At 49.4% G+C, this 20901-nt stretch overlaps 2 protein-coding genes across 3 annotated transcripts in view; one reads left to right on the forward strand and one right to left on the reverse strand.

Moving 5' to 3' along the window:
• Nucleotides 1-710: 710 nt before the first annotated feature.
• pik3r4 (phosphoinositide-3-kinase, regulatory subunit 4) lies at nucleotides 711-15505 on the reverse strand. Of its 2 annotated transcripts, none has more exons than XM_005935938.3 (21): nucleotides 15183-15505; nucleotides 13042-13776; nucleotides 12800-12933; nucleotides 11834-12044; nucleotides 11356-11748; nucleotides 11148-11282; nucleotides 10846-11067; nucleotides 10090-10263; nucleotides 9842-9987; nucleotides 9563-9766; nucleotides 8432-8633; nucleotides 4581-4672; nucleotides 3946-4168; nucleotides 3701-3866; nucleotides 3459-3623; nucleotides 3154-3365; nucleotides 2913-3044; nucleotides 2724-2824; nucleotides 2558-2646; nucleotides 1945-2065; nucleotides 711-1865 (listed from the first exon to the last, which is right to left on the reverse strand). In XM_005935938.3, the coding sequence occupies exons 2-21, from the start codon at nucleotides 13757-13759 to the stop codon at nucleotides 1695-1697; spliced, it is 4011 nt and encodes a 1336-aa protein (XP_005936000.1). In that variant the 5' UTR covers nucleotides 13760-13776; nucleotides 15183-15505; the 3' UTR covers nucleotides 711-1694. The 2 variants fall into 2 exon arrangements, with proteins under 2 accessions (XP_005936000.1, XP_042081899.1); XM_042225965.1 differs by having other exon boundaries at nucleotides 13042-13771; nucleotides 15183-15466.
• A 4113-nt stretch (nucleotides 15506-19618) lies between these two features.
• Nucleotides 19619-20901, forward strand: part of atp2c1 (ATPase secretory pathway Ca2+ transporting 1) — a 32322-nt gene continuing 31039 nt past the window's right edge. The window contains exon 1 of the mRNA XM_005935937.3: nucleotides 19619-19750. Within this exon, the coding sequence (XP_005935999.1) occupies nucleotides 19727-19750 (24 nt within the window). The 5' untranslated portion in view covers nucleotides 19619-19726. The remainder of the gene's footprint in view (nucleotides 19751-20901) is intronic.

Consider the following 20901-nt stretch of genomic DNA (forward strand, 5'->3'; position numbering starts at 1 on the left):
GGTCTGTGTGCGTGTCTGTGTGTGTGTGTGTGTCGTGTGTGTGTGTGCTTGTGTGTGTGTGTGGTCTGTGTTTCTGTGTGTGTGTGTGCTGTCTGTGTGTGTGTGTCGTGTGTGTGTGTGTGTGTGTTGTGTGTGTGTGTGTTTGTGTGTGCTGTGTTTGTGTGTGTTGTGTGTTGTGCTGTTTTGTGTGTGTGTCTGTGTGTTGTGTGTGTGTGTGTGTGTGTGTGTGTTGTGTCTGTGTGTGTGTGTGTGTGTGTGTGTCGTGTGTGTGTGTGTGTGTGTGTGTGTGTCTGTGTGTTGTGTGTTGGTTCTGTGTGTCTGTGTGTGTGTGTGTCGTGTGTGTGTGTGTGTCTGTGTGTGTGTGTGTGTGTGTCTGTGTGTGTGTGTGTGTCTGTGTGTGTCTGTGTGTGTTGTGTCTGTGTGTGTGTCTGTGTGTGTGTTGTTGTGTGTGTGTGTTGTGTTTTTTGTGTGTGTGTGTGTCGTGTTTGTGTGTGTTGTGTGTGTGTGTGTGTGGTTGTCTGTGTGTGTGTGTGGTGTCGTGTGTGTGTGTGTGTTTGTGTCTGTGTGTTGTGTGTGTCTGTTTTTGTCTGTGTGTGTGTGTGTGTTCTGTGCTGTGTCTGTGGTGTCTGTGTGTTGCTCTGTGTGTGTGTGTGTCTGTGTCTGTGTGTGTCTGTGTGCGCGCGAGAGAGAAACTTTATTTAAAACTGTAAAAAAATGAAGAAAGACGTTTAAATGCACCTATGCAGGACCAACACACAGATTCTCGTCTTCATATCTTAGTCGGGACATGTAACTGACATAATGCTTCTAACCCTGAGCCTAACTATAAGCCTGACACTAAAACCACACTGTGAGTCTAAATAACACCTTCGATGTGGCACTTTGGTCCCCACAAAGACGTCTGGACAGGTGCACGTGCACACAGAGTTCTCAGGTCTCACTCAGTTTGCTTCAGGCCGTAAAGCATCGTTTCATACATGGTTTTATTTTCACACACACAGATTCTGCTGGTTTGTGGAGCTCTGACAGTGTTCGATGCTTCTGAGCAGCGTTCAGGTGAATCATCAGAACGAGACAGGAAGTTTACCTCAGGTGACTAATCTGTGCTCCTGATGTACGCAGTCCTTTTGTTAATAAAGCACTTTCAAATGAAGCCAGAAGAACGTCACACGGACTCAACAGCAGTTCCCAAGTTGTGGATGGGGACCCCTGGTGGGCTCTGCAGGAACAACGTGGAGCTCAGCTGGAGGCGTCGCTGACGCTCCGATTTAAAGAAGCTGAATTACACCTGCACATGGAAAACTGAACTAAAGATGAATCAAAACAAGACTACATGTCCCATAATGCAACTCAACAGATTTACATATCCCTAAATCATCAGCGCAGCTATCAATCGTGGTTCTAAAAATCAGGTTTCCTTCGTATCCAGGCAACAAGACTTCAGAGTGAAAAATGGCGTGTTCATCTGGCAGGAGCGAGATCAGCTGCACACCTGCACTTCCTGTCACCTGACACTGACGGACATGAAAAGCACAAACTAGTCGTCAGGGCTCAGAGTCTACAGCAGAGCATTTCACTTCCTGTTTGAACCACGTCTCGTGATGATGATGCAACCGTGTTCATGGGGAACAGGAGCGTGTGTCCATAAACACACGCCTCCCTGCGTGCGTGTGCTGTGATGTCATCGGGGGCCCTCATTTCCAGACTTTGACGATGCCGTCTCTGGACGAGGTGACAATGAAGCCCTGCGTGGTCTGGAAGGTGGCGATGTCCGTGATGATGTCGTGGTGACCTAAAGGGAGGGACTCCGGGCCGCGGCGGGGCGAGTCCTCCACCACGCCGCTCTTCTGTTTGCTGTGGATCTCCTGCAGAGACGGCAGTGTTCAAAGGTGAAAGCAGGAAGAGTGTGTGCGTGTGTGCATGTGCGTGCGTGCATGAGCATACCTGTACGACCTCGGTCCCTTCGATGATCTTGCGGCTGTAGAGGACAGACGGGCAGTGCAGCGAGTCGTTGGCTCCGCCCGCCACAATGTACGACCTTTCCGGATACGCCAGGTCCCAGAACCTGAACGGAGGTCAGCAGAGGTCAACGGTCGCTCAGGGAAACTGTTAAACGAACAGAGCCGCGAGCTCGTCCTGCTGCCATGTTTGATGTTCTGTGGGCCACAGAGCGGCGCTTACACCTGAGCGTCAGCTGACCCGATGACCCAGCGGTGTCAGCTGCACAGCTACGACATCATCTCTCCATGACTACGACTTCCTGCCAGGACGGAGCTTTGTAACTGTGGAGGGTGAAATACGACCCAGCCAGAACCAGAACTTCCTGTTGAGCTTCACTGAGTGAGTCTGGCTAATCTTAGCTAATGTTAGCTTTCCTGCTAACACAGGTGAACGATGTGCTACCAGCTACAGCGAGCTAACCTCAGCCAACCAGTCTGTGTGAGCTGGGCGCTGCTCGCTCGGCGACGTCAGCGATCCGTGGACTCCACCTGTGAGCTAACGATGCAGAGAACTGTGAGGTGGAGTGTTTGTGTGGATGTTTCTCTGTGGGTCACACCTGATCCTCATGTCAGAGCCGGCTGTGAGCAGCAGAGGGTTCCCGTCAGCAGGACTGCAGTAGATCCCGTTAATGCTGTGTGGGGACGGCTGCAGACACACAAACACACACCTCAGTGACTTACACACACACAGACACACACACACACAGACACACACACACTCACCTGCATCTCAGAGAGTGGGGGTGCCGAGCTCGCCCACAGGGTGAATTTGCGGTCTCCGGTCTCCATGTCCCACATGGACACTTCATTGTTCCCCTGCACAGCTGCAGACACACACACACACACACACACACACACTTATGACTCTGTGGAGACTTTAACAGAAACGAACTCTGAGGCGACTCAGCTGACCTGCGATGACAGACGACTGGTAGAGCGGGTGCATCAGCAGCCGTCTGATTCGTGCTCGGGCAGGGTGGGAGTGGTTTGAGATGGGTAGCTGGAACCGCATATCCCAGCAGGCCATGGTGCCGCTGCTCGTACCTGCAGGAAACACAGAGACGTGAATGTTTCGTGCGACACCTGGACGCACGTCTTTGTTAAAACCGTTTTGCCGCCACCACAAACAGATTTCATGTGAGGACACACGGACCGAGGCAGAGCCAGCACTGGTGCATGTCCACGGCAAAGGACGTGATGAGTCCGAGACGGAGGTCGTGGCGCAGCGTCCAGGCGTTGGAGTTGGAGCGGAGGTCCCAGCCGACCAGCGAGCCATTGACGGTGGCGTACGCCAGCACCGACTGGGCGCCGGAGTTGAAGTGGTGGATGTCGACCGTGCAGCCGTCCTCCTGCAGGTCCAGAGACCTGAAAAAGCACAGACCGACTTCCTGTCAGATATCCTGGTGCTCATCTCAAACACGGCTGTTATCTTGAACTGTGTCGTCGGGTTTCTGTTACCTGCTCTGGAACGGCTGCACTTTGGGGGATTTTGGCGGTTTGTTGGCTTCGACGGCGAGCAGCTGGATGGATCCATTATCCGAGGCCACGGCTAAATAGTGCGAGCCCTGACAGAAGGTCAGCGTCTTCACGTGGCCGCCGATGCGAGAGTACGTCAACACCGACCTGCGGAGACATGGTGAGGGTGAGTGACTCCGCGGCGCCGCTTCTGCATGCGGGGCAGGCACACCTGAGGGCCTCACCTGGTGGTCGTGGTCTTTCCCTCCATCTTCTGGCTGTCCCACACTTTGACAGTACCGTCGTTGGAAGCCGTGGCGAAGATGGAGTGCTCGTCGGAGACTCGGATGCGGTTCACGGCAGCTTTGTGTTCGTGCAGGTGGGCGACCAGCAGGCCTTTCGGGTGCCACCCTGAAACAGTCACAGCTGTGTGAGGTGTGAGCTCGCCCGCGCCCCGCCCGAGGTCCGCTGCGAGTGCGGCGGCGCTTACCTGGAGGAGGAGGTCGGCTCTCCCACTCAGCGCTCTCCATCATCTGCTTGGCCATGCGCTCGGCACTGCACTGCTCCCTCTTCTGCTGCACCAGCTGCTGAAGCTCGGCCTTGCACGTGTTGAGGCGTCGCTGATAGGCGGGGCCGCTTGCCACCGACTGCAGCACGGGCACCGCCAGAGCCGCGGTGCTCTTCCTGATCTGACTCCCCGGCCCGTCGGCGGCCTGCGAACGGACCCAAACCCAAGTTTAGCGACTGAAAGGAACCAGAACCACATAATTATCTCCCATCATGCCCCGGGGCGCGGGAAAGGAAGGCGTGAAACCTTAGTCGAGCAGGTTTCCTCCCACGGAAGATGAAATCTAACGATGGTTCCTCCTCCACAGCACTGACACACAATTACGTTAGAACACGATGACGACACAGCTGCAGGTGTGATGAAGAACCCAGAAAGTTTACCCACAATGCATTGTTTTGAGTGTTGTCTGGTGAGCAGTCAAACTACAAATGTCCCTGATGCTTTTAGACCCGCCCCTCTGTACCTGCAGCCTCTAAACTCTGAGAATAGTCGTGCACATCTGCTCTCAGACTAAATGGGACCCGGCACAGCATCGTATGAATGTCGGGTGGCGTTACCGTGGCGGGCTGGCTGGAGGGCGGCTCCTGAGATCCAAACATGCTCTTCCACTCCTCGTTCATGGTGGAGTCCTGCTTGGTGTGCTTCCTGGCTGTGGGACAGACATGCAAACAGGACGTTAACCACGAGCTCAGATGAAGCAGCTTCCACAATCGGTGAAACTAAATCCGAGGAGAAGGCGAAACAAATGTCACACAAAGAAAAGTTCGAATAATTCTTCATGTGCTCGTCGAGATGAGATACTTTTATTTTGGAGGGCTTTGATTAGACGCAGTGAATCTGTCGGCCGCTCTCTGATCACAAAGCCAAAGTGATTAATGAGACAGACCAGAGAGCGTCTTTCATCAACAATCTGCTGCTCTCACATGTGTGGCTGCAGATGGCGCCGATTACTGTGGCGGAATTACACAAAAACATCTGGAACAGGATTGTTTCAAAGCAGCGGGACCTTTTACATACCCCACAAGAGACATCACAACAGACACATGGAAACACTCGACAAAACAATAAGCATCAGAGCTGAAACCCTGCAGTTCCTCTAACGTCCAGCAGAGGCAGCAGTGGGTCGTGTTTATGGCCTGATCAGCAGACCTGGGGCCCGTTCTTCGTACCTCGCTAAGTTAGCTGGATTTGATTGTTGACGATTTCGCGTGATCCTGGATCGTTCGGTTCCCCGAAGCTCATCCGGGACTTGCTGTCATAGCAACAGAGCCGTAAGCGTAAACCTGCTCGGGAGCAGGTTTACTTTATGTAAACAGGATTAGATCGCGGCCACGCAGGTATGTCCGCTTCATTTATACGAAAGCAACAGCGATATTCCACCACTGTTTCACCATAAATAAATAACATCAATGTAACTAAAGATAATGCAGCACTGATCCTTTTATTGATGTCACACAGATACATACAGGTCATTTCCTAAAAAAGGGAAATGTACTATTAACATTCTATTACATGTATGTGATTATTACAGATGTAATTCATATTTCAGAGTAGTAATTGTAAATTACTTCGTGTAATCAAGATGAGAGACCACGGCTATAAAAGCGAAGGTGGATTTGGGAAGCCTGTCGCAGCCATGTCCTGTCCGTATACGCGAGCACCCATTGCGGAAGGTGCAAGATTGATAAGGAGAGTCCTCAGAATTCAGCGTATATTGCGGGACAGACAGGATCCTTTAGCTCAGCGCGACAGTGTGCTCATAGAGAGATATCGATATTCCCGTGAGGGTATTATTTACTTAACCAACTTGTTGACGAGGGGGTGCAGGACCACCACCTGTCTTTTTTTGCTCTGCCCTTTTCTTGGTTGCTGTTATGAACAAACAAACAGATTATTTCAGGGTCTCTTTCCAAGAGACGAAAAGCAATATAAGTGATAAATATTACCATTCTGTAGAATATTCTTATATTTCACTTTTACTTGTTCCCATGTTCTAGTGGGTCCTGTTGTGGCTCTAATGTGAAAGAGGATATAATGTAATATAATATAATTATATATATAATCCCTACCGCCTACTGGTGTTGGCCAGAGGGGCCGATGGCGCGATATGGCAGCCTGGCTTCTGTCAGTCTGCCCCAGGGCAGCTGTGGCTACAACCGTAGCTGCCTCCACCAGTGTGTGAATGTGAGAGTGATGAATAGTGGCATTGTAAAGCGCTTTGGGTGCCTTGAAAAGCGCTATATAAATCCACTCCATTATTATTGTTCTTATTAAATTACTTACGAGTTTAATTTGTCAGCAACTTTCTGCCAGCCCTCTCTCCTTGCTTTTGCAGCCTTTGCAGTGTTCCCTTGCGTTCTAATTAAACTCTGAAACTCCTGAAATCCCTCACTCAAGAGTTCTTGCTCTGCTGCCGAAAAATACCGAGCGACGCTCCTTCGACATTTTCGCCGACCAATCAGAGGGTTGCCGATCAATGTTTCTACTATCGATGCGTAGCCCCTTTAACCACCCAGTGATCTCACATTACTTCATCCAGCTGTACTAATCGTCAACAACAGGTGTGTTCGGAGAACCGGATTAGCGAGCTCACGGTTAGCGCGATGATTTGGTCTTGGATGTAGTAAGCGACGTACGAAGAACAGGCCCCAGCTGCAGGAACAGGAAAGTGCAATGAAGCACAAACAAAACAACAACACTGAAGTTCAGTTCAGTTTCATGTCACTCAGCTGTGAAACTGTAAAAAATGTGGGAGGAGCTTACCCGCCTCTAAGACCAGGGCTGGGTTTTGAATATCGATGTTCTGATTAAAATCGATTCTGGCTTGGATAACGTGATATCAATTCATTAAAATCCTGAATAGATTTTTAAATATAAATTTATTTTGCCCGAAACGCCAGAATCTCAAGTTCAATCTCACAAATTTCAACAACCACCAAACAGTAATGAGAGCAGGAACACGGCTTCTGCACAAAGACGTAAACACACAGCGCCGACGGATCAGAATCAGTGAGACTGTCGCCTTTCTCACCCGAGGCACGGACACGGTCGGGGCTGAAAGCCGACAGCTCGCTGATCTGATGTGTCGGCGGGTCGCGCTTTGTGTTCACGCCCTTTATGAGCCGATTCTAAAGCTGTTAGTTTGATGTCTCTCCAAACAATATTGACCGAACCAGCAGCAGAAGATCCAAACTACGCTTCACATAAACATCGTCATGAATTCACTCTGACTTTTGCTGTTTTGCTTCCACCAGGATAAAATCACACTTCATGCACAGCTCTCTCCCCCCCTCTCTCTCTCCCCCTCTCTCTCTCTCAGCAACAGTTTCCTGTCTGAATCTGTTTTCTGCATTTTTCGCTTGTTTATTACACACAAGTCTACAGCTGTTTACAGCCTGTCAGCTGCTGGTTTTTTACACAGGGCAGGGATAGCTCAGTAGGTAGAGTGGTGGCCCCATGATCGGAAGGTCGGTGGTTCGATTCCCCTGAACAGCTACCCTGAGCAAGGTACCGTCCCTACACACTGCTCCCCGGCGCCCAATGGCTGCCCACTGCTTCACTGAGTGAATGGGTTAAATGCAGAGAGGGATTTTCCCCACGGGGACCAATAAAGTACTCTTTCTTTCTTTTCTTCTTCTTTCTTTTACATTTAACTGCCTTCCGAGCAGAAACCCTCACCTCTGTTCAGACTGAGGACATTTAGACTTCAGTGATTGCTCAGCTGTGATCGAACCTCTGTGACTCTGCTTCACTTCAGCAGCATCAGGTTGCTTCAGTCTTTGATCGACTGCAGAAGAGTTCGAAGCTTCTCTGCTATAAAAAGCCAGAACAGGAAAACCTGCTTCATGTTTTATCCTCAGTTACTTTGACACAAAGACGTCTGCTGTGATGCTCACACCTCTGATGGAGCCTCACAGCGTCAGCTTTGTCTTATACATGGATACGTGCTGATAAACGATCAGAGTTATAACATTTTTGGCTGTCTGAGGCAAAATGTCCCCGATTCAAATCGAATCAGGACCTTGTGGATCAGAATGGATTCTTCGATACCCGACTCAGCTTAACCACAGCGAAGCCTCACAGTGTCGAACATTGGCTGTGGTGCCGCGGACACGCTCCACGACCAAAACTCTAAAGCTCCTCGATTTAACATGGCCCAGGCGTGCAGTGTAGAGTGACCACATACCAAGTTGATCCAATAAATCCCGAGGAGGGGTCTGCAAAAGTGTGACACCTGGAAATGGTCGAATCCGCACCAGAAGGGCATCTTTAATTAAAAATGGCCGACTTCCTGCTGGTTTGGGACGTGGGTCCGGTGGACTTTTTGGTCCATGTTAGCACGTTACAACTGTGTACCAACTTCCATATGTGTATGTGAAACTCGCTGTGTGGATGGGATGTGGGTTACCTCGCTTGTCCTCGCCCTCGGCTTTGGGTTTGATCAGGTCCACTTGGCGGCCGGTGATGCCGAGCGTGGCCAGGTCGATGACGCCGGTCTGGCCCGCCTCCCCCGCGTGGCTCTGCTCGCCCATGTTGGCTTTGGCCTTGTTGGATTTCAGCATGAAGTCTTTGAGCGCCAGCAGCTTGTCCTCCTCGGCCTCGGTCATGCCCTGAGAACAGAGTCCGCACGGCGGTGATCATTTGCTGTCAACAAGTCGTGTGAATAAAATGAGGTGGGAGGAGTTAAAGCACATCGTCTCCCTCCACTTGTCTCTGCTGTGAGCAGAAAGGCTCATTCACTTATTATGAAGGTGGAAACGATCAGTCAGGATGTAAGCGTGTTCATTTTAACACGGGAGTCTATGGGGACTGAGTCGCTGCTGCCTCTGCTGGACGCCAGAGGAACTGATCATGATCACGCAGGAGGAGCTCTGAGACGGAGCAGACTTATCCTTATCTACACTCCTCACACTGACGAGGTGATAAACCTCTGGATTCCTCAGTTTGAACTTCTGCCGTCCACATGATTAATCATCATCTCTGTTTCCTCCTTTCCAGTAACAGGAACTAATCAGAGGCGAAATGTGTTTAACTGTGTCGAGAAGGTCGACCACATCCAGTCAGGAACAAACACCGACAGCCGCAGAAGAATTTAGCTTTCAAATCAGCTGGACAAACAAATCCTTTATCTTCAGAGAAACCACGACATGAAAAGCCTCGGCCTCATGTCAGTGAAGAACGTGCAGGTTTCATGCATGAAGCTGAGCGAGGGCGGAGCCGTGCAGGAGGCTAAACGCTGCTCGTCGTTTTCTTGTTGCTAAATGTGTTTAATTCATTGACCTGTCAGATCTCGTGCTGGCCTCTCACTGAGCATGCTCGTGATAGATTGTATAAAGTGACTAAAAGCAGTGCAATTAAAATGTGAGTGCAGATTTGTGTGTGTGTAAACAACAGGCTAAAAGCTGTGTGTTGCTGCCCCCTTGTGACTGCAGCCAGCATTGCTGCAGAGAAACATCATGGCGCAGCAAGCACAGCCTGCAGTTCCTGTAGCATCCAGCAGAGGCAGCAGTGAGGCGGAGCCCATAAAACGTGTTCTCACCTGTGAGAGCAGCTTCTTGAGGAGCTGGGCGATGGCCGGGTCATCGGGCGTGGGGCATTCTGGGATGGTGCCCACACGTTTCTTCTGGCGCAGCAGCAGGTGTCTGAAGAGCGTGGCGATGTCTTTGGAGCGCAGGGCGTAGTCGAAGATGGAGCGACTCACGGGCTCCTTCAGGACACTGAGCAGAACAAGCTCCTTATCGATCTGCGGGAAGATGAAGACGGATGAAGTGAGGAGGACGCAGGAGGCGCGAGCGTGACGACGGTGGCGCGGACTCACCTGGATGATGGGCTGGGTGATGAAGGGGTTGAGGTGGGGCATCAGCTTGCAGTAGACGTCGGCGACGTTGAGGTGCTGCGCGACTACGGTGATGAAGCCCACGGCGCCGTAACGGATCCACAGGTTGGGGTGACACAGGAACGGAGCTACGGCAGGTGGGAGGAGACAGACCGGGTTTAGTGACATCACGTCCACGGCTAAAACACGCGAAAGCCGCTGGAGGGAAACAGCTCCTGAGACTCGCTTACCGATGTCGCCGACGAACTCGTAGATGTGCGGTTTCTGCAGCAGACCCAGCTGGCACATGCAGGTGAGCGCGTTCAGGGCTTTGTAGATGACGAACTCCTCGGTGTCGCTCAGACCCTGCTGCAGCAGCGGCTTCAGGATGGACGAACTCTGCCAGCCGACGTACGCCGCCACGCCTGCAGGCACACACAGGGAGAGAGAGCGTTTTTTATTTCCTGCTTTATTTTGTATTCATCAGTTTCACTTCCTCCCCCTGTTAGTTGTTTGCCCCGCCCTCTTTAGCATCACCTTCTCTTCCACGTCCTTACATTTACATTCAATGATGTCTTTATGACCTCGGATCATGAGTTAATGTTTATGCTCTCCTTTGTTTGTTTGTTTGTGTTTTTCCGGAGAACTTGAAGCTTTTGACTCCTCAGAATTGAAAAACTGATTGGACTTCTATGGCGATGTAACCGAGTCTTCATCAGTTCAACGAGGCAGAGAAGCAGAAACGCGCACAGGTATCCTGAACGATCTGTCTCAGCGGCTGAGAATATTACTCTTCCAGCCAGAAGATGTTTGTGGCGTCGAGACTGAGGAGCTTCTACGTCTGCTTCACTCCAGCCTCCAAACACTAGCCTCTAAAGCCTGTAAACTGTGATGGAAGAGAACTACACTCGTCTTTAGCTGCTGCTGGTAGCTAACCTCACAGCACACCAGCTGCAGTTCCCGCTTCTAACCACAGAGGGCGCTGCTGCTAAGTTTGGCGCGCTTACCCACGATGCTGTCGAAGAAGGCGCCCCGCAGGTGCCAGTCGTTCTTGTCGTTGAGGAAGGTGATCATGTGGGACAGCAGGACGTCATTGGCTTTCTGCCGGCCGAAGAAGACGCACAGGCACGTGATGCCGTTCTCCATCAGCGACTGCTTGACGATGTTCTCCGAGTCGCTGAGCAGCGTCACCACCTTCTGCTGCACCATCTCGTGCAGCGCTTGCAGCTCTGCACAGCACACATACAGCGAGCTCGTCACATGGACGCACAGCGACGCATTTATAAGCAGCACCGAGGGCGGGGCATACCTGAGTCGTAGTTTTCGTTGGGGTGGAGCGCTTCCTCCGCGTCCTCGCTGCTCAGGTCCTGCTCCGTGTTCACGTTGTTTTCCTGGACCAGCTCCAGGAAGCGCAGCGCGCTCTCGGCCAGGTGGGCGATGTTTTCTGAGAGGACAAAGAAGGTGTCAACGATCTAAACCTGCGCGGCGTGCGTCTGCGGCGTTTCTGAGTCACTGACCTGCGTACGCCAGCCTGACGATGGTAGCGTCGTCCTGGGCGAGATGGGCAATGCCCGGCAGGATGTACTCGGGGTAGATGTTCACATCGTTCCTCGGGACCTCCTTCACCAGCGCCAGTACCTTGGCCAGCGTCCGCACGGCCTGGGCGCGCACGCGGGGCATGGGGTCGTTGCAGAAGTGCAGCAGGTACGGCGTGATGCGGTCCAGCAGGACGTCCACGCTGAGCCGGGGGGCCAGGTGGAGGACGAGCTCCAGCGCGGCGAGCTTGGAGTCGCAGCAGTGCAGCGTCTGGAGGCAGGAAGTGATGACGGAGACGAGCACGACGAGGCCCTGCTCCTCACGGGAGCTCGTCACGCCATCGCTGCCATCCTGGGGCGAAGAGGAGGCGGAGCCTGAGGGGAAACAAACAACAACAGTCAGGTTTCGGCAGCAGCAGACTTTCACCCTCTCCAAGTTTCACCCTCAAAGATGCGTGACCTCCGTGCAGGTTGTGCAGGATGTTGTCGAGGTCTTTGCGGATGATGAGCACGCGCTCGTCCGCCGACTGGAACGTCTCTTTGGCGAACTGCGCCATGTATGGCTGCAGGAAGGTGTAGAAGATGTCCGGGAACGCTTTGCCTCGCTGCTGCTTCAGATACTCCTCTGCCGTCAGCCGCTTCTCGGGCTCCCGCTGCACCATCTGGGCCACCTGACAGGAAGCACACACACACACCGGTAAAGACCTCGCTGTGGGCGCTGCACTCGCCGCCTTCAAAGTAAGACCAAGTAAGAGCTGCACACGACCTCAGCTCGACCGGGAAGTAAACGCTTCCATTTGATGGAACATTTATTTTTACTTTGTCAGGATTTGCGGAGGGCCGAGCCGCAGCGCTCAGACGCCGTTTCCTTCCTTAAGAGCGGTTCTTGTAACTTCCTGTTTGTTTTTGGCCAAACGTCTTTTTATTATAACACCGAAACATTTCAGAATATAACACACCTGCACCACATCCTGCTTCCAACACACACACACACACACACACACACACCCTGAGCCTGGTTCTGTCGGAGGTTTCTTCCTGTTAAAAGGGAGTTTTTCCTTCCCACTGTCGCCAAAGTGCTGCTCACAGGGGGTCATGTGATTGTTGGGCTTTTCTCTGTGTGTAGGATTGTAGGATCTATCTTACAATATAAAGCGCTTTGAGGCGACTGTTGTTGTGATTTCGCGCCGTGTAAATAAAGTTCAATTGAAAAAAGATTCCTGGCTCTTTCACCTGCCCAGGTTTTAAAGACTTTTCCTGTTGGTGGAAAATTCCACAAAAGGCAGCACCTCAGAGGTTGTTAATGCAAGTCCAGAATAACCTGATTGATCAAAGAGTGAGACTCTAACATCTGTCAGCCTGAAGTCACAACAGCTCATCTTCAGCTGCTCTGTGCTGAATTACCAGCCGGGTCATAAATCAGTACCAGCTCTCTGACGCTGCGGTCCTCGATCTTCATGAGGACCTGCTCCGTCTGGAAGTGTCCTTTGCGATACGCCAGCAGCTGGGACAGATCGAAGAGCGGGACGCCCTCTGTGAACAGCTCAGCGATCACACAGCCTGAAAACACACACACACACAGATGAGGTCTGGCGTTCCTCTGAGTGTAGAAGCACACAAACATTATCACCGGAAGTGTGATGGAAGCTTGCAGCAACGCCTCCGTACCTGCAGAGAAGATGTCCATGGCCTGCTTCAGCTCCCCTCGGCTCCTCTGGTTGTTGTTGGTCAGGTCCACCAGCGGCGTGTTCTGGTCGCTCTCCGTGGTAAACATGCTTCCATCTACGAACCTCTCGGGGGCGATGTAGCACGTCCTCCTCCTAGACGTGTCGAAGAAGTAGTTGAAGTCGGCGGGGTTGTCTTCGGGCAGGTAGGTGGGCTTGAAGCTGGCAAAGTCGGTGAGCAGCACCCAGTTCCAGCTGGTCACCATCACGTTCTCTGTCTTGATGTCCCCGTGACGCACGCCAGCCTTATGAGCCTGGTCGACGGCGTTGAGGATCTGGAAGGCGAGCCAGCGCTTCTCCACGTTGTTAAGGAATGGCCGCGTGCTGATGCGGTCGTACAGGTTGTCCCGAACGTACTGGCGGAACAAGATGGCAGCCTTCTCAGTGAGAGAGGTTTTCTGGAAAGGCAGGCAGTTCTGGCAGGAGTGCAGGCGAATCTTCAGCTCCTCCAGCTCCTGCTTGTGGCTCGTCAGCGGCAGCGACGGGTCCTGGATGGCGAAGACCTTCACCACCACCAGGCCCTCGCGATGTTTGGCCCGGGCCACCTTGAAGAAGCGCGTGCTGCCCAGGCTCTTATCGTACTCGTGATCGACGATGTCGGAGAAGTAGCTGTCCACGGACAGGATCTGAGAGGGGGCGATGCCCGCTAGCTGGTTCCCCATCGTGCCTCGAAGCTGCGCTGCAGAAAGACGAACAGAAGGAGAGGTGTACACGCACATAGTGAGTGAAGAAGAAACACCCAGTGCATCATGGGAATCCCCCGGCAGCCTACGTCTATTGCAGCATCACTAAGGGAGGATTCAGGGTCACCTGGTCCAGCCCTAACTATATGCTTTAGCAAAAAGGAAAGTTTGAAGCCTAATCTTGAAAGTAGAGATAGTGTCTGTCTCCTGAATCCAAACTGGAAGCTGGTTCCACAGAAGAGGGGCCTGAAAACTGAAGGCTCTGCCTCCCATTCTACTTTTAAATACTCTGGAACAACAAGTAGGCCTGCAGAGCGAGAGCCAAGTGCTCTAATAGGGTGATATGGTACTACAAGGTCATTAAGATAAGATGGGGCCTGATTATTTAAGACCTTGTATGTGAGGAGCAGGATTTTGAATTCTGGAGTTCTGAAGATCACAGAGCGCCTGTGTGGACATGTCTTTAGTTCAGGGCCCAGCTCGGCTATGTCGTGTTTTCCGGGTTTCTTTCGTTGGCCTCCTGCTCCATATCAGCCTTTGGGGACGAGCTTTGCATGAAACGTGACTGATCCAGAAGCTGTTTAGGGGGAGAGTCTCTGCTGCCTTACTGAATAGAAGGTTTGAGAATGAAATATGTGTTTGACCTTCGAGTATGTGCCTGCAAATATTTTTAGTTCTTGTAGGTTTAATTTGGAGGGTGTGGTCAGGGTCAAACAGGCTGTCAATCTGTAGTTTTCCATGTAAATATATCAGACGTCAGCTGTCGGTGTGATGTTGGGTTTCATTGTGCTGCTGTGGTGTTTAATGTCTCTGTGCAGGAGTCTCGGGCTCTGCTGCTCGGCGTCCACCCTCCCTCCTCTGTTTGTCATCTTTAAACCATGACGGCAGAAACACGAGCTCCATCTGCTCATTTCCTACAGATTGTTGTGAGGACGACACGTATCTGCCCACGTTAAACTGTGACATCACTAGGTAACGTGGGCAAGTATTAAACCGCCGACGGGCGAACAGGCGTGTAAACTGGAGTGTCCGTGGAGCTGATCGGTGGTGTGTGAGGAAAATGTCCGCTCGTTATTTACGTTACAGAAACACAGAGACACGAGACCAGGCGTTAGACTTTCTAATCTCTGTTTTTAATTACAAATAATTTCGCTGTAGTCTGGAAATAATATCGATGCGTGTATGCATTTGCACGAGCTGGAGATCTTTAATCTGGCAGATGTAAACGGATCCAACAAGTTAAGCTGGGACACCGGCCTGACCCAGAGGAACATCAGCGGGAGAGCCTGAGCTTCCAGAGCTCGGACTGAAACCGGCTGTGAGACCACAAACACACTAAAACACTCGGAGGCTAACAGTTAGCATCTCTCTGAGGGAAGTACACGGTAAAAAGCAGACAAACCTGCAGCCGTTCGCTCTCACTGGACTACAGCTACTGCTGCTATTAGCTTCAGCGTGCTAGCAGCGCTAGCCGTAGCACTGATGCTAAAGGCTGCTAACGGGAACAGGCTTCAGGCTGATCCGCCAATCTGGGTCTTCATGTCGGCTCTCCTCCTGCCACCGCAGTACCGACCCACCGTGCTCAGATAACCGAGGATAAACAACAAACCAGCCGGACTCGCTCAGCTAATCGATCCGCTGTTTCCAGCTGTTATTGTGTTTCCGGGTTACAGCGGAAGCGGAAGCATCCTTAAGCACCAACCGCGGTAGTTCCAAAGATCGTATAGCAGCGTGTGAGGCTCTCTGTCGATTCAATTATCCGTGTCGGCTCACTGACCGGTCTGCGCGGTGGAGCAGCGCGTTACTCACAGAGATCCGGGGTCCGGGTCCAAGGTCCGGGGTTTGAATCCGGCTGGCTCTGTCTGTGCGGAGTTTCCGTGTTCTGCCTGTTCCTGTGGGTTCCTCCCACAGTCCAAACATACCTGTGAGGTTACCTGAGAGTCTTCTTATAATTATGTTTATTTATAAATGATGAAAAGGTGAGCAATAAAGTGTTGCTTTCAATCAGACATTTCCTAAATCATTGAGCCAGGTCATGACCTCCACCAAAACATCTCCCAGACCCTGTTTGTCGGATTTTTTTTTTAAACTTTATTTATCACATTTTAGACATACAGTCAAGTAAAACAGGAATCACATAACAGATGACATTGTGGTAGTACAATGAGGAACAGAGAGAGGGACAAGGACAGTGGGACAAAAGTGAGTACAAAAAATAAAATAAATTAAGGGGAACATAAATAAACAAAAGTTTGCAAGAGCCAAAATCAAGTTAGCAGTTTCAATCGGTTACAGATGTTAACAGTCTTGAGAGCCTTCGTGTTTTTTGATGAGGAGATTGTCCTTATATATTGTGCAAGTTCCATTTTTAATACAAGAAGTTCAGGCTTTCTGCCGAGGACTTTGCTTTTGTGTATATGAAATTTTGCCAAAAATAAAACCAAATTTATAAAGAAGAAAGCATCATTGTCCTTGTCTTTAAAATTATAATAGCCAAAGATAACATCCTTATAGTACAGTTGAAGATTAGGGAGAACAAAGTCAGTAATAAACTTGTGGAAATCCTTCCAGAATTTACACGTAAATTTACATGTAAATTTACATGTAAATTTACTTACATGACCAAAACAGATGAGAAACTGTTTCAGGCTGCTCTTGACAGAAGGTGCAATTTACATTTATTTCAGCCATAAATTTGGACAAATATTGTTTGGTAGGGTAAAACCTATGAATCAACTTAAAGGAAATCTCTTTAATACCCTGTTTGTCGGATGTTTGGGTAACTGATTGAAAATGTGACGTCATTCACGGGTAGAACCGCAAAGGATTCTGGGAACGAGTGGCAAGCGGTACTAGTGCACGCAGGCTTTCACGTGAAAACAGTCACACAGCGATAAAAAGAAACACAAAAAATGGCAAGAAGCTGTTGTATTATTAACTGCAATAGCCGGTCGCATGACAGCCACAGGAGGCCGACGGGTAAAAAGATCGGTTGTTATCGGATTACGTGGTGGAAGAGAAATTGTTTAAGCCACGTTTCCGAGGTAACAAAGAGGCGACTGGATTGCAGCCAGTCGAAGAGCCGAGTTTAAAGCTGCTACCACAGCCAGATCTGATCGGTGACGAGAGAGAGCGAGATCAAAACAGCCATGAAACGTCTGCATATATGTGCCGAAGGGTTGTACTGAAGCAAGTGATGAATAACTGTTTTCCAGTATGTTGTTTTCTTTTTGGGTTTTTTGCATTGTTGATTTGTTTTTCACCGAAGCAGCTAGTAAAGCAGGATGGAGTATCTTGTAAGATTCTATAATAGAATGAAACAATAATGCTGTGAGATGGAGTCGTCCAAATCAAAGTAAACTGGAGCTGGGCTTGTTGCAGGATCTGAAGTTACTAAACATGTTGTGAGTGTGTGCACTCACACTTAGGACCATATAATAATAAATATGTGCGTGATGACAGTTGGGCAGCAGGCTGACGTCCTTACTCCACTCTGTGCTCGTGCGGGTCTGACCCTTCCACTCCTTTGATTTGTTCCTCCTACTTTATGTTGCCTTTTCGTCACGTCTGTCTTCGTACGGAGCTGCAGAGTTCTCCGTCATTTTGTACAGAACTATTTTTGGGGCAAATAAAATGCAAGTAGGGATTAAAACTGAAGAATTAATGATTACCGGTGCTGGAAAGACTAGCGCTTGATGCAGGGTTTTGATTTTGTTGCCACTCATACCCACAATGCAATGGACGAAAGTCACGTGGTCTGTCGATCTCTATATGTGAGAGTGAGTGAGTGAGTGAGAGAGCCATTATTCAGGGTTCCTTAGTGATTCATTAGCTGTTAATTAGTGGGTTATACAGACAGTAAATTGCCAGTTAAACCAGTCCTGTCTTAGAATAACCATTATGAACAATATTTATAGCAAGAATTAACTGTAATGTCCTATAAAATATTAAAATAATGAGTACAGCTCACTGTCGCACCCGGAGACAACTGGAAGCACTGTGAGGGTCATGTTTTTAGACTTCTTCAGTGCCTTTAATTCAGTCACCTGGAGTCACCTGACTGCATGGACAGTCGGTTACATCACCAGCAGATCACAGAGGCTTCAGGACTGTGAGTCTGCACATCAACACCAGTAAGATGAAGGACATGGTGGTCGACTTCTGGAGGAAACCACCACCCATCCACAGTTTGGACATCGAGGGTGGACAGGTACAAATACCTCCATGTTCAACTGAACAATAAGCTGGACTGGTCGGATAACGCTGACACTCGAGAACAGCCAAAGTCGCTCCATCTGCTGGCAGGCTGAGGCCTTTTGGGGTGTGTGGGACATCACTAACACTATCTTGTATGGGGGTTGTCTGCTGGGCAAACCGACAGGAAACAGCTTAATAGACTGTTAATGAGGGCCAGCTCTGTCCTGGACACTGCCCTAGATCCCATAGATGAGGTGGGTGTATACAGGCCAACCCTCCCGCTTATTCCGGGAGAAGCCAAAATTTCAGTGACCCTCCCGAAAATCTCCCGGAACCACCATTCTCCCGAAAATCTCCTGATTTTCCACCCGGACAACAACAACAACAAAAAAAAACCATATCCCAGAATTCATAGCGTGGCCCAGCCAATTCCAGTTTCCAGCAATGGCGGCAGCTACTTTTAATTTAATTTTTAAGTTTTAATATTACTCGTTCTGAGTCGCAAAATAAACTTTTAGCATATTTTCAGGCGAGAATGTAGCTGCAAATATCTGAGCCAGCGATAACAGCGAACTCCCGGCGCATCGTTTTCACACTCCCAGCGGTCTTTCGCTACTCAGGTTAAACATGTTATTGTTTGATTTTTTTTTCAGTGTTTTATTTGTTCCTGAGTAAATCGGTTTGGCTGAGATTAAAGTTATTAGATTAGATTCAATAAAACTTTATTAAAGGACCCGGCCCACTCCACCTGAGGACCCTCCTCGCTCAGGGTCCTCAGGTGGATGCAGCCTCTGAATTTGGACAGTTCCGGCGGGGGGACAGTAATAACGGTGACATTTAACTTCCCTGAAATAAATCATTTTAAATAAATAATGTCCATTATGGACAAATATAAAAACACATGTAATAATAAATTTAGCAATGAAATATAAGTATCAGCAATAGTTACAGGTAGTACTGATATCCGTTATAAGATAAATTATATGACATGACGTAGTAGTAGTACTTGTAGTATTTGGTGGTAGTGAGTCATGTGCTGCAGCACACAGGATCTGTGTTTTGACCAGAGGAACTTTCTGGCACGGTGAGCTAAGTCATCTGAAACCTAACAGGAAGTGAGGTGACTGTGTATTCAAAATAAAAGCCAGCCAGTAGCGGCGTTATGGCTAACCTGTCTGCCCAGGTGGGTATGAAAAGCGCTTTTTCAAACACTGCCCTTAAAAAACAGCACTACTTCGCCATTAGTCAATTCTCATCTCACCTGTTTTATACTTAAAACCGTATAAAAACAAGTATACAACAGGCACACGCTGAGGTGTAATACTTATGAAATAAGCAAATTCAGAAAATGCTTGAAAAATTGCAGCGCAGCTTCATTAGAATAAAAAATTAATTAATTTATAATTAATAATAATAATTAATTAAGTTTCAGTGCAGGAGCTGGTGTAGTTGCTTTAGTCGATATATTTTTATTTGTATCTTTTATTTTGATATAATAAGTGGTTTAGGCCTCCCCGCTCCGCCTGTTTGCAGCCTCCGCGTTTATGATTTTATTTCGCTGCTGATGTTTACTTTTTATTGAAAGCAGTAACACCTCGGTTGTTGAAAGATCCGTCAGAGGACCGCCCATTTCCGCTGCCGGTCTTATTTTGAAAGGGTGTCCGGAAGCGCGGAGCAGAGCCCGTGAGTGCGGCATGGTGGACGCTCCTCTGTCGGAAGAAGACGCTCCGCTCCGGGATTTCACGGAAGATGCAGAAGACACGGGAGCTGCTGGTAAGTTTTACAAATTTTCACTTTTCCTCCGTGATGGCGGCTCATAATGCCATTAAACCCACCTCTGAGCCCAGGAATCAAATACGGTTCCCGCGATGAAACCCTCCGGAATTCAGTAACTGTCCGTAGCAGCTGACAGCAGCCCGGCGTCGGGTTTGTTTGCTTAGTTTGTCTCCGGGAGAGGAGCGCTGATAGCGTCTGTTAGCCTGTAGCTGTCACCGGGGAATCTGACGTAAGTTAGCCCCTTGGAGCTGACATGGCGGAGAATGAGACCCAGGCAGCGGCAGTCGGTGCTGTTGAGTTCGTCGTGAGTGTCCGAGGCTTCCAGCGGCCAGGTCCGCTGTCCCCGGGACACCGTGAGCTCACCGGCGGGGCAGCTAGCAGGCTAAGCCAGGCTAACACTGCGAGAGCTCCGCGCTCGTTATCAGAGTACAGGCGTGCCATGGCCGATTCAGGTTAGGCTTATTACGGAGATGGAATAAAATAACACGGGTCTTACTTTTAATAAATATACAGGTAAATAAAACCAAATGCCAGTACAATAAATTATTATGTACATATAATAAACTATAATAATCCCAGAGCACAAACCTGGGTTATTTGTCGAGTATGGAAATATCAAAAACTTAAGAAAATGTCATCGTGACAGGATGACTGTGGGTTATAATGTGTGTCTGTGTGCGGGGAATGACACCCAGACAGCGGCAGTTGAGTTCATGTGTAGTTAATGTGTAATAAAGTAAAATATTTTAATAACGTCAGAAAATAAAACCTCTCAGACCCTCGGGAAAATAATTATGTCTGTTAAAGGCTATTAACAGTTATAAATAAGTAACATAATTAAATATCGCAGAGTCAAGAAAAAAAATATTTCAGGTCAAATAAAATCATGGAGCCTAAAAATGGCAGCGTGTTTATGTGACTGTAGTTATGAGGCTGCAGGAGAATACATGCATTAGCCTGATACAGCACCAGTAAATAATGAAGTAATAAAACAGCCGCCCCTCTGATCGTGTCTTCACCGTCTCTCTTGGTTCTTTGGAGTTATTGTGTTAATTTGCCTTTGCACATACCTGTCATACCTGCTAAAACATCCACGCACAGCTTTGATGCGTCAGGACACTGGAATGATGCTCCGCACCCAGCTGGTG

This window comes from Haplochromis burtoni, unplaced genomic scaffold (assembly GCF_018398535.1).
Source record: "Haplochromis burtoni strain Fernald_Lab_line unplaced genomic scaffold, NCSU_Asbu1 Contig_190, whole genome shotgun sequence".
In the NCBI taxonomy this organism is placed as follows: domain Eukaryota; kingdom Metazoa; phylum Chordata; class Actinopteri; order Cichliformes; family Cichlidae; genus Haplochromis; species Haplochromis burtoni.

Coding starts and splice junctions, on each gene's coding strand:
- pik3r4 (XM_005935938.3), bottom strand. CDS start 13,759: ATGGGGAACCAGCTAGCGGGCATCGCCCCCTCTCAGATCCTGTCCGTG. Junction 12,934..13,041: donor CATGGACATCTTCTCTGCAG/GTACGGAGGCGT, acceptor GTGTGTTTTCAG/GCTGTGTGATCGCTGAGCTG. Junction 2,066..2,557: donor GGCTCTGACATGAGGATCAG/GTGTGACCCACA, acceptor ACCTCCGTTCAG/GTTCTGGGACCTGGCGTATC.